The sequence below is a fragment of the Xenopus laevis genome, chromosome 7S (assembly GCF_017654675.1).
Source record: "Xenopus laevis strain J_2021 chromosome 7S, Xenopus_laevis_v10.1, whole genome shotgun sequence".
Taxonomy (NCBI): Eukaryota; Metazoa; Chordata; class Amphibia; order Anura; family Pipidae; genus Xenopus; species Xenopus laevis.
The window spans coordinates 103381936-103399040 of NC_054384.1; the positions used below are offsets into that span (position 1 = coordinate 103381936).

The window sequence follows — 17105 nt, forward strand, 5'->3', positions numbered from 1 at the left end:
AAACTTTTCTCAAATCTTTCCTAAGCAGAGGAACATCAGAGCAGCCTCTTTCTCTCTCCTGACAACTTCCTTGACTACTTGTTGGTCAGACTGATTGGAAAATGAACAGCAGGTGGCGCTGTTGGAACAAAATTAATTTGTATTAACAGTACTTGTATCCCTTAATATCTTGGAATGAAAAAAGAATAAATAATGAATGTAAATTACAAATGTGCTTAGAATAGCACTCTCATCAATTTTAAATGCACTTATTTTAAAGGTTTACTTATCCTTTAAGTCTTAGGTCACAGTTATATGTCCAAGGGCTTAGTCTGGACATAATGAAAACAGAGCTCCCCACAGAATGAGGGGAATTTCACCAGTCTGTTCTTTTGTACAGAATTTAAGGCATATCCATTAAAAGCTGAAACCTGAGAGTGTTCTGTTTTCACCTTGTGTCCCACCTAAAGTGACTTCCCAAAAAAGTAATTAAAGAAAGAAGGGAACAATCTCAAATTTGAGTTTTCACCAGAATGACCGAGGTCACCACTGAGGAGTATTTTCCCATTTGAGCATCTTCAGACAAGCAGAATAAACTCACCTCCAGCATTTTCGATTCTCCAGCTATCAACATGCACAAGACTGGGATCTCAATGCTTCCTTTGCCTAAGATAATAAGATATAGAGAGAGAGTATAAATAATGCATGTCAGGTTATAATATACAGTCATCATAACATAAATACATTGATATATACACACAGGGACCAAGCTTAAAATATTTTTCACTTAAAAGATCAATGTTTTGAACATCATCTGGGTTGTAACATTGTTCTTAAAAGAGAAGAAAACTCTAACAAATTAATATGGCTTAAAATGCCATATTTTATATAGTGAACTTATTGCACGAGGCTAAAGTTTCAGCTTGTCAATAGCAGCAATGATCCAGGACTTCAAACTTGTCACAGGGGGTCACCATCTTGGAAAGTGTCTGTGACACTCACATGCTCAGTGGGCTCTGATTGGCTGTTGAGAAGCTAAGCTTAGGGCTCGTCACTAATTATCCAGCAGAAAATGAGCTTCCCTGGCTGTAATATAAGCTGATGCTACAGGTTTGCTGATTATTAAATTCTGATTCTAATTGCTCTGGTTTCTGTGCTGCCATGTAGTAATTATCTGTATTAATTACTAATCAGCCTTATACTGTGACATTTCTATTCTATGTGTACTGTATATTGTGAGTGGGTCCCTAAGCTCAGTAAGTGACAGCGGCACAGAGCATGTGCAGTGAATCAGCAGAAAAGAAGATGGGGAGCTACTGGGGAATCTTTGGAGACACAGATCTTTATTGCTAAAGGGCTGTGGTTGCCTTGGGCTGGTACAGAAGCATACAACATAATGTACAATATTTCTAGCTACTTCTTTAGTTAAGCTTTACTTCTCCTTTAAACAGATACTCAGGAAGACGTGCACAGTGATGTCAGCCATGACATCATGTCCGTTTAGTTCTTGATATGAATTTAAATTTAAGGCACTTCTCCAACCTCTCATTCCCATAATAATAATAAAAATAATAATAATGTTCTTCCGCCTGCTTAAATATAAGGATTAGTGATGGGCGAATTTCTCCCGTTTCGATTTGTCAAAAAAATGTGTGAAACTCGAAAAGTGATGCCCGCGTTAAAGTCAATGGGCGTCCAAATATTGTTGACTCACAACGGTTTTGATGCAAGCAACTTTTTCCGACGCGCGTCCAAAAATTTTTGATGCCTGCGAATTTTCATGGGAGTTTCGTACATTTATTCGTCAGCGGTGAAATTCGTGCCTGCCGAATTTATTTGCCCATCATTAACAAGGATATTAGAAGTCACCTTAAATTTCATTGACCTGCTCAAATTTAACAGCATAGGGTGTATTAATATATTCATTACACAAAAACCACAACTCTCTCATTCTTCAGAATTATGATTATTATTATTATTATTATTTGCACTGGAACATCCAAAAAAGAAACTTTGGGGGACCTATAGTCAAGCTTACCCCCAACTCCAGTTTTTTGTCTGGAAATGTGTTCCTCCAGCCTGAATCGGAAACTTGTCTCGCCACCCATCTGTCCGTGTGTCCCATCATCTGCGAGAAGGAATACAGAGTAATTGTTGTCCAAGGAATACGTGGGTCCATCCACGCTGTCCATGTAATATGTGGCTGGAAAAGATCCCTGTGTTACAAGAAACAAATAAAAGATGTCCATGACCCCACTAGTCATTAATGGAAGAGTACTGGAGATGAACTGGAGGTGTTGCGTTACCTTGGGATTCATTAAGCTCTGCCGGTTGTGTACAATTCCCCAGGGAGCGATTCCCATTGCAACAACTTTGGTCCTGGAATTGGAGTTGGAGGTGGCGTGGTCTCTCACTGCCTCCCCTACATATTTGCCAATGCCCACCTGCATCCCCCCTGTCATTATCCAGGCACCTGAGAAAAAAGGTTCAAGGGAAATAAGTTGGGATTAAAGACATAGAACAGTATAATAATAATATATTCTTCCAAATAACTAAATCTTTTGGCAAAATGATTTGATGGTTTTGGTGTTACCGGTAACATAGATAGTAAACTACGGGGCTGATTCACTAAGGGTCGAATATCGAGGGTTAATTAACCCTCGATATTCGACTGGGAATTGAAATCCTTCGTCGAAGGATTTAGCGCAAATAGTGCGATCGTACGATCGAAGGATTATTCCTTCGATCGAAGGATTAAATCCAACGATCCTTCTATCAAAAAAAGTTAGCCAAGCCTATGGGGACCTTCCCCATAGGCTAACATTGACTTCGGTAGCTTTTAGATGGCGAACTAGGGGGTCGAAGTTTTTTTTAAAGAGACAGTACTTCGACTATCGAATGGTCAAATAGTTGAACGATTTTTACTTCGAATCCATCGATTCAAAGTCGTAGTCGAAGTAAGTAGTAGTCGAAGAAGTTTTTTGACTTCGAATCCTTCACTCGGAGTTAGTGAATCGGCCCCTACTTGTTATATAGCCTTGTGTATTTAAATGGATGGTCTTCATTATTTATTTGTTATAGTTTTTGAATTATTTGCTTCCTTCTTCTGATGCTTTCCAGCTTTCAAATGGGGGTCACTGACCCCCATCTAAAAACAAATGCTCTGTAAGGCTACAAATGTATAGTTATTGCTACTTTTCATTCCTCGTGTTTCTGTTCATTTCCTCTCCTATTCATATTCCAGTCTCTTAGTTAAATCAAGAAAATCAGGAAAGGACTGCAGACTCAATTGAAAGAAATTAAATAATATATTTATTGCATAAGAAAAAAAAAGAAAAACATACAAAAATTACAGAAAAGTGAGCCCAACGCGTTTCGACCATATTGGTCTTCCTCAGGGGCACAAATAACAAAAAAAAAATAAAGAAAAAGGCAGACCTTTTTCTTTTTGTTTGTTGTTTTGTTATTTGTGCTCCTGAGGAAGACCAATATGGTCGAAACGCGTTGGGCTCACTTTTTATTTCTGTAATTTTTGTATATTTTTATTTTTTTAATTTTTTTCTTATGTAATAAATATATTATTTAATTTCTTTCAATTGAGTCTGCAGTCCTTTCCTGATTTTCTATATGTGAGATTTGGAGACCCACGTGGGGAGTCTCCCTATGGCACCTCGCATCCTCTTTCCTAAATTCTTAGTCAAATCAATGCATGGTTGCTAGGGTAATTTGGACCCTGGCAGCCAGATTGCTGAAACTGCAAAGTGGAGAGCTGCGGAATAAAAAGCTAAATAACTCAAAAACCACAAATAATAAAATCGAAAAAGCAATTTCAAAGTTTCTACAATCTACATCATACTAAAAGTTAAACTGAACAGCCCCTTTAAACCAAATAAATATTTTTGATAAAAATTTAATGATATGAATTAACATATATTCTCTCATTTAGCAATTTAATTTTGGCTACATATGGGTGCCTCCATGACAGGTATTTTAAAATGAGGGTGTGTTTTATGCACAGGAATTCACAACATTAGATGTTAGGCAACTGGATTAGTCAGTTCTGACTCACTGAAAGCACAACAGCTAATTGCCCAGTAATTTATGACCCAGAACTTGAATCCAGGCCACCAAGAAGTTTCACAAGCCAAATGTCAAGTCATTCCTGAGGTTGCTCATGGCAAATCACTAGTGATGGGTGAATAAATTCTCCAGGTGTAAATTTGCGTCAAATTTCGGAATTTTGTCACTGGTGAATTTTCGTAAATGCCGTGAAAATTCGCCGGCATCAACATTATTTGGACGCCCATTGACTTTAACGTGGGCGTCAAAATGGCAAGTTCACAAATTTTTTGCTGTTTTGCAAATTTCACTGGAAATTCGCGCATTTTCCAGCGAATTTAAACGGGACAAATTCGCCCATCACTGCAAATCACCAAGAGGAATGTGCCTCCTAGGTTTGGCATTTAGAAGGGCATGAAATGTGTAAAGGTGGTCATACACGGGCAGATTAAAGCTGCTCATTTTGGTTCTTTAGACCAATTTGGCAGCTTATCTGCCCGGGGCTTCTAATGGGTCTCCCCGATTGATCTCTGGCCAAAAACCGGGCAGATATCGATCTGGGAGGTTTGATTCTTCCTTCAAATGAGGACTACATTGGCTAGTTGATGTGACCCTCGTCCCGTCGACGTCCTTCGTTATAATCCGATCAATTGGCTTTAGGGAGAAACTATCAGATTAACTCAATAATGCCCTGCACATTGGAGAAAAATCTGCTCGTTGGCGACCTTATCGTGTATGGCCACCTTAAAGGGGTTGTTAACTTTTAGTATGTTATAAAATGGCCAATTCTAAGCAACTTTTCAATTGGTCTTCATTATTTATTTTTTATAGTTTTTTTTTAATTATTTGCTTTCTTCTTCTGACTTTTTCCAGCTTTCAAATGTAGGGTCACTGACCCCATCTAAAAACAAATGCTCTGTAAGGCTGCACATTTATTGTTATTGCTACTTTTTATTGCTTGTTTTTCTATTCAGACCCTCTCATATTCATATTCCAGTCTCTTATTGGAATCAATGCATGGTTGCTAGGGAAATTTGGACCATAGCAACCAGATTGCTGACATTACATAATAGAGAGCTGCTGAATAAAAATCTAAATAACTCAAAAACCCCAAATAATAAAAAATGAAAACCAATTGCAAATTATATCGGAATATCATTTATTACAAGTGATAGGCGAATAAATTCACCAGGCGCGAATTTGCAATGAATTTCTGAGAAAATTCTACGGCGGCAAAAAATTTTGGATGCTCGTTGGAAAAGTCGCTTGCGCCAAAACCATTGCGCGTTCGCATTATTCGGACAATTGACCCGGGTGTAAAAATTCTCTTTTCGTGAATTTTTTGTCGTTTCGGGACAAATTCACCCATCACTAGTTATTACATAATATTAAAAGTTAATTTAAAGGTGAAGATGAACAACCCCTTTAAGGGTGATGTGTGATCAGACAGATAAGAGTAGTGCATGCAGTAAATATGCTTCAACAGAATATGACTTCTAGATGGGACAGTATTGCCTTAAGGGCCAAGGCAGAGTTGTTTGTGTCAGCTGAGACACACTATAGACACACTATAGAATCTAACTGTAAAAGATATTGAGCATTTGTAACTACCCTCTAATAAAATAATGGCAGGCTTCTAGAAGGCCCCACCGGTAGATTAGAGTCATCAGTGTAGCAACATGTCTGCTTGGAGCTAAACTGTCAAACCCACACCTTCATTAGTCAAATGCCTTTGAAATGGGACACCATTGCAAGTACAGGTATGGGATCCATTATCCAGACACCCGTTATCCAGAAAGTTCCAAATTACAGAAAGGCCGTATCCCGTAGACTCCAAATAATCCAAATATTTAAAAACGATTTCCTTTTGCTCTGTAATAATAAAACAGTAGCTGATCCCAACTGAGATTTAATTAATTCCTTGTTGGAAGAAAAACCAGCCTATTGGGTTTATTTATCGTTTATATGATTTTCAAGCAGACTTAAAAGGATAGTGTCATGGGAAAAAAAAAATTTTTCAAAATGAATCAGTTAATGTGCTGCTCCAGTAGAATTTTGCACTGAAATCCATTTCTCAAAACAGCAAACAGATTTTTTAATATTCAATTTTGAAATCTGACATGGGGCTAGACATATTGTCAATTTCCCAGCTGCCCCAAGTCATGTGACTCGTGCTCTGATAAACTTCAATCACTCTTTACTCCTGTACTGCAAGTTGGAGTGATATCACCCCCTCCCTTTCCCCCCAGCAGCCAAACAAAAGAACATTGGGAAGGTAACCAGATAATAGCTCCCTAACACAAGATAACAGCTGCCTGGTAGACATGACCAGGGGCAGCTGGGAAATTGACAAAATGTTTAGCCCCATTTTAGATTTCAAAATGAAATATAAAAAAATCTGTTTGCTCTTTTGAGAAATGGATTTCAGTGCAGAATTCTGCTGGAGCAGCACTATTAACTGATTCATTTTGAAAAAAACATTTTTTTCCATGACAGTATGAAGATCCAAATTATGGAAGGATCCGTTATCTGGATAACAGGTCTCATACCTATACTGCTACACCTTTCATTTATTCTGTACCTTTAAGTCAAATATCCATAAAAACACTTGAAATCGACAGGAGCTTTATAACTGCCGCACCTCTGCAACAATTGGTTTGACAATACAAGACTCTGTCCTACAGCTATAGTAAATCCTGCAACCTTTCATTTGGGACTCCAAAGGGGTATTTGAGGGTGGATCGCCATGATATTTATTGTTTAGTTATGGGCGAATTTATTCACCAGGCACGAATTCGCAGCGAATTTGAGTGATTCGCCGCCAGAGAATAAATTCGCGAAACGTCTATGAAAATTCGCCAGCATCAAAAACTAGACTTCGGTGCCGTTTCGCAAATTTGCGCAAATTCGCCCATCACTATTATTGTTATCCTTCATTTATACAGCACTGACATTGTACATCATTCCCATCAGTCACTGCCCAAGTGAACCTTATAATCTAAGCTCCCTATCACATTCACACACACTAGGACCAGTTTTATCAGGAGCCAATTAACCTGCTAGTATGATTTTGGAGCTTTGGAGGAAACCGGGAGTACCAGGGGAACCCTACACAGAGCTGGGAAGACTATACAAGATGACTTTTCTTTCCTGAGCAGGGCAACATCTGAACAATTCTCTTTCTTCTAAGATGTTCTCCCTACACTGGGTCAGAAGAATGTACCAGCAGGTGGTGCTGTTGCGACTGTATTTATTATATTGTCAGATGACATTGTTGCTAATATTGTGGAATCTCTAAAAAAAAATTATGGAAACTTCAAAAGTGCTTAGAAGAGAAAGTATCTTAGAAAACTGAGAATGGCAAAAATACAACTTATTTTATGAAAAGTACATACAAGATACAAGAGAAGCCATTGCCATGATGTCACGCTAACCATAAAGACAGGTGAACAGGTGATAGGGAATTAATATCAGTACATGCAGATTCTGAATTATTTGCATTTCCCCTGTGCAATGATGGCAAATGCAAATTGTAGCGACTCCACAGGTTTCCATGATCTTTTGACATGCAAAGTAGCACTGACATTTAAGCACTAAGGCTAATATTGCATTGGGTGTCTGCCCAGCACCTAAGGGAGCCACTCAGAGTAAAACCTATTGCTCCGTATAGAGAAAGGAACTAAAGCATGTTATCATTGGAAGTGCTTAATTTCTAAATATAGCCCACGCATTAAAGGACAAGGAGAGACTTGTTAAAGGAGAACTAAACCATATAAATTAATATAGCTACAAATAGCATATTTTATATAGTGAATTTATTGCGCCAGCTTTAAGTTTCAGCTTGTCAATAGCAGCAATGATCCAGGACTTCAAACTTGTCACAGGGGGTCACCATCTTGGAAAGTGTCTGTGACACTCACATGCTCAGTGGGCTCTGATTGGCTGTTGAGAAGCTAAGCTTAGGGCTCGTCACTAATTATCCAGCAGAAAATGAGCTTCCCTGGCTGATGCTACAGGTTTGCTGATTATTAAATTCTGATGCTAATTGCACTGGTTTCTGTGCTGCCATGTAGTAATTATCTGTATTAGTTACTAATCAGCCTTATATTGTGACATTTCTATTCTATGTGTACTGTATATTGTGAGTGGGTCCCTAAGCTCAGTAAGTGACAGCAGCACAGAGCATGTGCAGTGAATCAGCAGAAAAGAAGATGGGGAGCTACTGGGGCATCTTTGGAGACACAGATCTTTACTGCTGAAGGGCTGTGGTTGCCTTGGGCTGGTACAGAAGCACAAAATATCATGTACAACATTTCTAGCTACTTCTTTAGTTACGCTTTAGTTCTCCTTTAACCAATGACATTGTGATAACTCGTGGAGCAGCCATTGCAGTGAGCCTTCCTTAAATATCATCTGTGAAGTCTTTGGCAGTCACCTATCGCTCATTATTCCCAAACGATGAGGCTGCCCATTGTAGGGGGCCCCATTAGTAGGCAGATTAGGGTGACATATTGATCTGATGGAAATTGTAGCAAATTACTGTTATGATTATATTTTCATTTATTGGGGGTCCATATATCATTGGACTGCAAGAGGGGGCCATACTTCTTTTCTACACCTTTGTCTGCCTCCAGCAGTCAAGCATCTATTTTATAAAAACAGCTAAAAGTTCACAGGGGACAGACTTTATAGGCGACAATGGTGCAAACTACGCACATGGCATATCATCCAATTCAGTGGAAAAAGAGTATCTCTGAGTCATCTGTATACTGTGACCCACTTAAAAATATTCTTCCTCCTTTTTATCTCTGTAGCAAATGGAATGTCAATTTAAATTGCAACCAAGTTTGACATACATTGAAACTATGCCAACAAGGGTTCAGAGAAATATTATTAATTAAAAATAACAATAGCTAAGTCCATTTAGTCGATTGTGACATAGTGGGCAGCATTTCAACACCAAACAAAGATAAACTGAGCAGCTTGCCATATAATAATTGCTGTTATTACACTGAATATGAATAACACATTGGGTGGGGTGGAGCTGCCTGTGTAGGTGCATCTTAGTTAAAGGGATACTGTCATGGGAAAAAGTTTTTTCTTCAAAATGAATCAGTTAATAGTGCTGCTCCAGTAGAATTCTGCAGTGAAATCCATTTCTCAAAAGAGCAAACAGATTTTGAAATCTGACATGGGGCTAGACATATTGTCAATTTCCCAACTGCCCCAAGTCATGTGACTTGTGCTCTGATAAACTTCAATCACTCTTTACTGCTGTACTGCAAATTGGAGTGATATCTCCCCCCCTCCCCCCCAGCAGCCAAACAAAAGAACAATGGGAAGGTAACCAGATAGCAGCTCCCTAACACAAGATAACAGCTGCCTGGTAGATCTAAGAACAACACTCAATAGTAAAACCCATGTCTCACTGAGACACATTGAGTTACATTGAGAAGGAAAAACAGCAGCCTGCCAGAAAGCATTTCTCCAGGCACAAGTCACATGACTTGGGGCAGCTGGGAAATTGACAAAATGTCTAGCCCCATGTCAGATTTCAAAATTGAATATAAAAAAATCTGTTTGCTCTTTTGAGAAATGGATTTCAGTGCAGAATTCTGCTGGAGTAGCACTATTAACTGATGCGTTTTGACAAAAAAACATGTTTTTTGATGACAGGATCCCTTTAAGATAAAAGGTTAGTGCATAGGGCCCTGAAACTTGTGTGGGATCTGGTTATTTGATAGATACAGCACTGACAATGAGTACCTGCCATATTCATGAGGAAACTGATTGGTACAACTGAGGAGCGTGAGTGTGATATATGACATGACCCGGAATAACCATGGATTCCCCTTTTTACTGTTATTCAAAGAGTCTCAAAAGAAATAAACACTGAAAGCTTTGGCAATAGCGGAATCGGAAATAATTTCCAAACTTTACCTTTTTCAGTCAAGGAAGTATCAAAGCATTGGGATTGGTAATCTAAAATTCCCTATGATTGGAATTAGCACAAAGTTCCATTTCTAAAGAAGGTTCAAACAATAGGGGATCTAATTGATTTACCTGCCACTGAGACACAAGATTATTTAATCACAGACTGAACTGAACAACGTCTCTCAATGCCATCGAAATGGGGACAGAGTAAGGTAAGTGATTGACATTAAAGGAAAACTATACCCCCCAAACAATGTAGGTCTCTTTAAAAAGATATTGCATAAAACAGCTCATATGTAAAACCCTGCTTCATGTAAATAAACCATTTTCATAATAATATACTTTTCTAGTAGTATGTGCCATTGGGTAATCATAAATAGAAAATTGCCATTTTAAGAAATAAGGGCCGCCCCCTGGGATCATAGGATTCACTGTACTCACAAACATACCAACAAACCATACATGTTAGGTCACATGAGCCAATTAACAGACAGAGTTGTGTCTTTTGCTTCCACACTTCTTCCTGTTACAGTTAGAGCTGCAGTATTTCTGGTCAGGTGATCTCTGAGACAGCACAGAGACCATCACAAAATGGTGGCTCAAGGCAAGAGATGTAAAAGGGCAATATTTACTTAAATATATATTCCAGTTTGGTAAGATTCTTTAATATGCCACTTAATATGATATGAACTATCTGTTGCTTAAGTGTTCATTTTGGGGGTATAGTTTTCCTTAAGAGCAGTGGCACATGCTGCTACTGGGGGAGATTAGTTGCCCAGCAATAAATCGCTTCTTCTTCGGGGCGACTAATCTCCCAGAACTGCCTCCCGTCGGCTAGAATATAAAACACCGGGGGATGGCACTCAGATTGCTTCGTTTTGCAAAGTCGCCCGAAGTTGCTTCACAAGGAAACTTTGGGCGACTTTGGAAAGCTGAAGCAATCGGAGTGCCATCCCGCCGTTGATTTACATTCTAGCCGGCAGGCAGCCATTTAGGGGAGATTAGTCGCCCGAAGAAGAGGCGGTTTGTCACTGGGCTACTAATCTCCACCAGAAGCAACGTGTGCCACTGTCCTTAGTTGCTTTAAACAAAGCCAAGTTATCAAATGTATAAATATTTACAAAAATATATTTGCTCTTTCCACCTTGAGACAAAGTACAGACACTCATGTGTAACTCGAGAAAAAACAGTGACTATGTTATAAGAAATTTTTCCCATTTCTAATTATTTGGACCACTCACCCGTGCTCTGAGCAGCCTTGACCAGTCCCTTCCTCAGGATGTCCTTCAGCCATGTCTTCATTTTAAAGTCGCCATCTCCACCCACAACAGAGACCACCAGGTTTGGTGGAGGGATCTTCCAGTTGTAGGTTATGAGACTGTACACGCTCGCTGGGTCAGTGTCATTGGACAAGCGGATGAACTAAGACAAAAGGAGAGAAGAAAGAGACATTACTACAGGCTCAGGGGTCACATTGAAATGCACAATGTTAAAGGGGAACTATCCCCTTTAAAGTTCCTCACACTGAAATAAGAAACTTTCTAAACACATTCAATAAAAAAAATTCTGCATTGTTTCTCAAATAATCAAGTTTATCTTCACTATTCCTCTCTCAGCATCTGTTTCTCTTCATTCTCTCTTCATGCAGCAGTTGGGTGTCAGATATTCATTGACGGTTAGATCCAATATATCTTATAGGGGGGATGTATTAGAGCTCACTCAAATAACGGATTCCAGTACAAATAAAATCTAACAATAACTGCCTTTTGCACAAATTCTGCATGTAGAGAGACATGACGTCTGGTGATTTGAATACAGTGAGCTCTAATACATCTTCTAGGCAAACGGAGCCCCTCTATAAGATATATTGGATCATTCATTTTGACACCCAACTCCTGAATGAAGACTGAGGAGAAACAGATGCTGAGAGAGGAATAGTGAAGATAAACTTGATTATATGAGAAACTGTATATAATTTTTAATATATTGTATATAGAAAGTTTCTTATTTAGGTATGCTGAAGCTAATATCGAATTTTCATTTTCCCAATAGTTCCCCTTTAAGTTACAACTCCCCATCCACATTTACTACCACGCCCTTAGATGTCATGACCCCACCCCCTTACATCACTAATCTGCCCAACAATGGTACCCCCAGTGTTACTGGTCCACACTTGACTTCATTGGATCACTTCTTTGTCTGTTTTTTGCCAAGACCAAAGGCAAAGGTAGGGGGAAATGGGGCATCAACAGATTTTTCAAGTAGACCCGATCCCTAAACAGACCAAAGTCCATAGCATTCAACCCCCTTCCTCGCCGTCTTTCATGTTCAAGTCATGGAATCTGGAATTGATATCCCTCTGCTGCTAAGAAAATCTGCCCCACCCCCACTCAACATGGAAGCAAAGGGACTTAAAGTCATAAGTCAATTTGTCCATTAAATTGTCCATCAAATCATCACCAGTCAATTTGTCCATGAAATTAATGTCCATTGTATGTAGTAATGCTCCTGATTGTCTAACGCTTTATATTGTGATTATAAACGTGTTAAGCACTGCTGCAATGGATACTGACAGTTGGAAAATTGAGTTGAATTCACAGTCAGCAGGCCAATCATGAGTAAGGCACAATGGGGAGGATGGTGGTCACATTCTGATCTCTGACACCTATACTGTAATTGTGCTGGAATCCAGTATTTCTAGAAATACTCATTTTACCTGCTATGTGTATTGTTAATGGGTGCACCTTTGTTCACAATGAGAAACATATACGAAATAGCTTAAAAAAATTAGAGACTTTACATCAAGGCAAAGGGTCTTAAAAACTATGTATATGCACAAAAGGCATAAATTTCATTATCTACAACTGTAAATAATATGGTCCCTTTGATTGCGACTCATTTACAATTTAAAAGAACAGTGACACAACTGAAAAAGCTTCATATACATTTAAATGTACCCTTTATGCAAAAGGAGGGTTAATAAGTGTCTGGAGAGGTGGGGCATAGTGTGCGAGCTGCTACGTTTTTAATGCAGGAAAAGCTGTGTTGGTTGCTAAAAGTCTTTACTGAATATTGTATTTAACTAAAATAATATGGTATGGTTTCTAAAAATAATGTTGATGGGTGCGCTATGGGAACCACTTTACCCCAGGCCAAAATATGTCACCCCACCCCTCTTTATGGGATTGCCTTTAGGATGATTGCTGTAATACTTATAGAATTAAAGGAACAGTAAAAACAAAAAATTAAAGTATTTTAATGTAATAAAAAAATATATCGTCCTGTTGCCCTGCACTGGTAAAACTGGTGTGTTTGCTTCAGAAATACAAATATAGTTTATATAAAGAAGCTGCTGTGTAGCCATGGGGGCAGCCATTCAAGCACAGGATACACAGTAGATAACAGATAAGTACTACTATAGTTTATATAAACAAGCTGCTGTGTAGCCATGGGGGCAGCCATTCAAAGCTGAAAAAGGACAAAAGGCACAAGATACACAGCAGATAACAGATATCTGTAGTATACAATGGGATTCTTCATAACTATCTGTTATCTACTGTGTATCCTGTGCTTGAATGGCTGCCCCAATGGCCCACACAGCAGCTTGTTTATATAAAGTATAGTAGTACTTATCTGTTATCTACTGTGTATCCTGTGCTTGAATGGCTGCCCCCATGGCTACACAGCAGCTTGTTTGTATAAACTATAGTAGTACTTATCAGTTATCTACTGTGTATCCTGTTCTTGAATGGCTGCCCCCATGACTACACAGCAGCTTGTTTATATAAACTATAGTAGTACTTATCTGTTATCTACTGTGTATCCTGTGCTTGAATGGCTGCCCCCATGGCTACACAGCAGCTTGTTTATATAAACTATAGTAGTACTTATCTGTTATCTACTGTGTATCCTGTGCTTGAATTGCTGCCCCCATGGCTACACAGCAGCTTGTTTATATAAACTATAGTTGTGTTTGTGAAACAAAAACAAACACACCAGTTTTCCCAGTGTAGTATAACACTACATTATATTGCCATTCCTTTAAAACACTTTTTTATTTTTTAGTGTTACTGTTCCTTTAAGCTTATCAATGGGCATTATACGGGATCCTGTAGGCTGAGTCTGTCTCATCCAAAACCTTTAGGCTGGCCCTGGCTTTTTGGCTGGTCCTGGACAAATGTCAGTGGGGGTAATTTATCAACACTGGGCAAATATGGCCCGGCAGTAACTCATGGCAACCAATCAAATTGTTGCATTCATTGTTCTACCTGCAACTGTCTGAAAAAAAGCCACTCACCGATTGGTTGCTATACGTTACTGCCCATGGGCAAATTTGCCCAGGGTTGATAAATGAGCCCCACTGAGGGCAAACGTTGGGCTGAATGCATATTTGGTATTCTGGATGCTTGCAGAATGATAGTTTTAAAGTTTAAAAATAACAAGCACCTTGTTCCCATTGCTTTTGTTTTGGTCCCACTACTATAATTGTGGAAATATTTGTGCGTGTCTGTTTTTATCCATCCGAACAAGATGCACACAGACTAGCTGACAGTAAGAGCTGTTTCACGTCACTTATGAAATGTAAATGCCCATGGGGACAATTCTTTCCTTCTACCGAGTTTTATAGTAAATGAAAATATTTGTTGATGAATGCCAAGGAATACTGCTTTCCCTAGCTGCTAATAAAAGTAAAACATGACATTTTCCTGCTTCATACATGATTAATGTTTATTTAAGATACAATCTAGAACCTGTGAAATATGAGTAAAGGAGAAACAGAAGAGTCAGGGCCGGATTTACATAGTGGGCGCCCCTAGGCCCACTAACGTTTCTCGCCCCTGTCCCCTCCAGGGGGACAGGAACAATGGGGATTGGCGCACGGGAAATTTAAAAAATTATTGTATCTCCAGCGCATCCCCAGTGTTTTTGAACCGATGTGGGTGTGGTTGGGCAGCATTCCGCCCCCCTAAAATCCTGCCGCCCTAGGCCCGGGCCTAGGTGGCCTTTCCACAAATCCGGGCCTGAGAAGCGTCTATCTTTCTATATTCAAGCCACCATTTCCCATTAAGGTAAACCCGTATAGTGGTCCTAATTATTTATATCTGGTGACTGATACCGCTCTGGTTCAAACTATTTATCTCTGGACATACGGTGGCCATAGATGCACAGATAATATCGTACAAAATGAATTTTCGTACAATATTCGGTGCGTGTATGGTGGGAAATATCGGCAGAAGACTTGGATATCAGTCGGCTCGTCAATCAGGCTGGACGGAAAATTTTGATTGGCTGCCTTTGAAGGGACCAGAACATCGGCCATTGTTAGTGCTGAATCATCACATACAGGTAGAATTCTATTGTTTTTCTCTTTATATCTGACGATTCAGCTCTACACGTGTGTATTGAAACAAATGATCTTTCTTGGAAAGACCTTTTCCAAGAATGATCGCATTTGCAACGTCTATGGCCACCTGAAGTCTCATAGACTGGTACCTCTCTGGTCCTAACAGTTTGGTTGAAGTATCTTGGGAAGAGTGTCTCCTAATCAAAGGATGACCCAACCCTTTTGAAAATGTTTGCATTTTAGCAGAGTTCTTTTGCTGGAAGGTAGGACAACGTAAATGCGGTTGCATCTAGTGATGGGTGAAAGCCAGGCATGGATTTGCTGCAAATTTCCGTGTTTCACCGTCTGCCGAAAAATTCAATGCGACATGTCGCTCGCATCAAAATTGCCGTGCATCAAATTTATTTTGACGCCCATTGACTTCAATGTGTTTCCCAAATTTTTTCTCAGTTTCGTGAATTTTTCGTCAAAGCGAAACAGGACAGATTCGCCCATTACAAGTTGTAGCTTGTAGTATGGGGATTTAGCAACTTGGAACATAAACTACAACTCATTATTAACTGTCATTATTTCACAAGACTCTGAGAATGCTTGTTAGTGGCACGTATAATAATAAAGCTAATTTTGTAGTAGTAGAATTCCCAGCTGCAAATATATGGGAGATGATGTTCACCTTTTTGTAAAATATAAGGATATTAGAGGTAACGGATGAACTGGATGACCATATAATTCACAGGCCAAGATAATACAGACCATAGGGCTCTAAAAGTACACTATTTATTACAATACACATTTGTATATGATGTGACCTCACTAAGAACCTCTTATAACTGGAGGCATCACTAACCAATATTTGGAATCATATATTACACAGGTTATGGATCTGTGGTGTATTACAGGCTTCAATACAATTCTCATATATTGCTAAAGTACACTGACACTGGAAATTATTTGTAATTGTTGCTAACTACTACAAGACCCTAAGTAAGTTGAAAAACCTTTATATTTACTGGAATGGGCAATTTAAGTCACACCCATAATTGTTGACAGAGGTGCCAATACATCAAACTGTTCTTGATAATTCCGTACTTTCTACTTTCTGACCATATTTTGGGAAACAGCACTGCAAACTATGTCCACAAAGCATAAAGCAAGGCCAATACAGAAGGAGTTTGCTGATATGCGAATTGAAGAAATTGCCCAACCTTTTTATGTGTTAATAGAATTAAAGAGAGGAGCAGCTTCATATCAGTAGGTTGGTTTTAGAATACAGTGTTGGACAGGCAGGTGTCCTCATCATTTTGGTGATATAGTGTAAGTGGGATGAAAGGCTGATGAAATGGTGGAAAGCAAAAGGATGTCAGAAACCTTTGGCTTAGGTAAATTAACAAATAAAACATGGCAAGTGGTGTGCTCCATAATTTACAGTTCACAATTTATATACTCTGTATTAATGTCCCCATTTCCTTGAATAAATGTTACCTTGCTATGTTTTTTCCCAGCACCCACAAACTCAATATCTCCGTAGGCATCGGTAGATTCCTCCGTTGTGTGTTCTGCAGAGTTCCACTTACTGACGATGGCTGCACCAAAATTATCCTCCATTGCCACTGACACATGATTTATCATGAATGCCCCACACTGGCACAGTTTTGTTGGGCTGCATGAACAAAAAACACAATCAAATGGCATATTTTCATTTAAATCTCCTGTTGATTAAATGTATGTAACTGAATCATCGACCCCCATTCTCTCTGAGGATTTAATATTATTCATTTTAATATTCATT

General features: G+C 39.0%; 1 protein-coding gene across 1 annotated transcript in view; it reads right to left on the reverse strand.

Moving 5' to 3' along the window:
* Positions 1-17105, reverse strand: part of LOC108697268 (transient receptor potential cation channel subfamily M member 4) — a 66632-nt gene that overhangs the window by 25552 nt on the left and 23975 nt on the right. Inside the window, exons 3-7 of the mRNA XM_041571645.1 lie at positions 16799-16976; positions 11214-11394; positions 2286-2452; positions 2018-2195; positions 581-645 (exon numbers count right to left, since the gene is read on the reverse strand). Of these exons, the coding sequence (XP_041427579.1) occupies positions 581-645; positions 2018-2195; positions 2286-2452; positions 11214-11394; positions 16799-16976 (769 nt within the window). The remainder of the gene's footprint in view (positions 1-580; positions 646-2017; positions 2196-2285; positions 2453-11213; positions 11395-16798; positions 16977-17105) is intronic.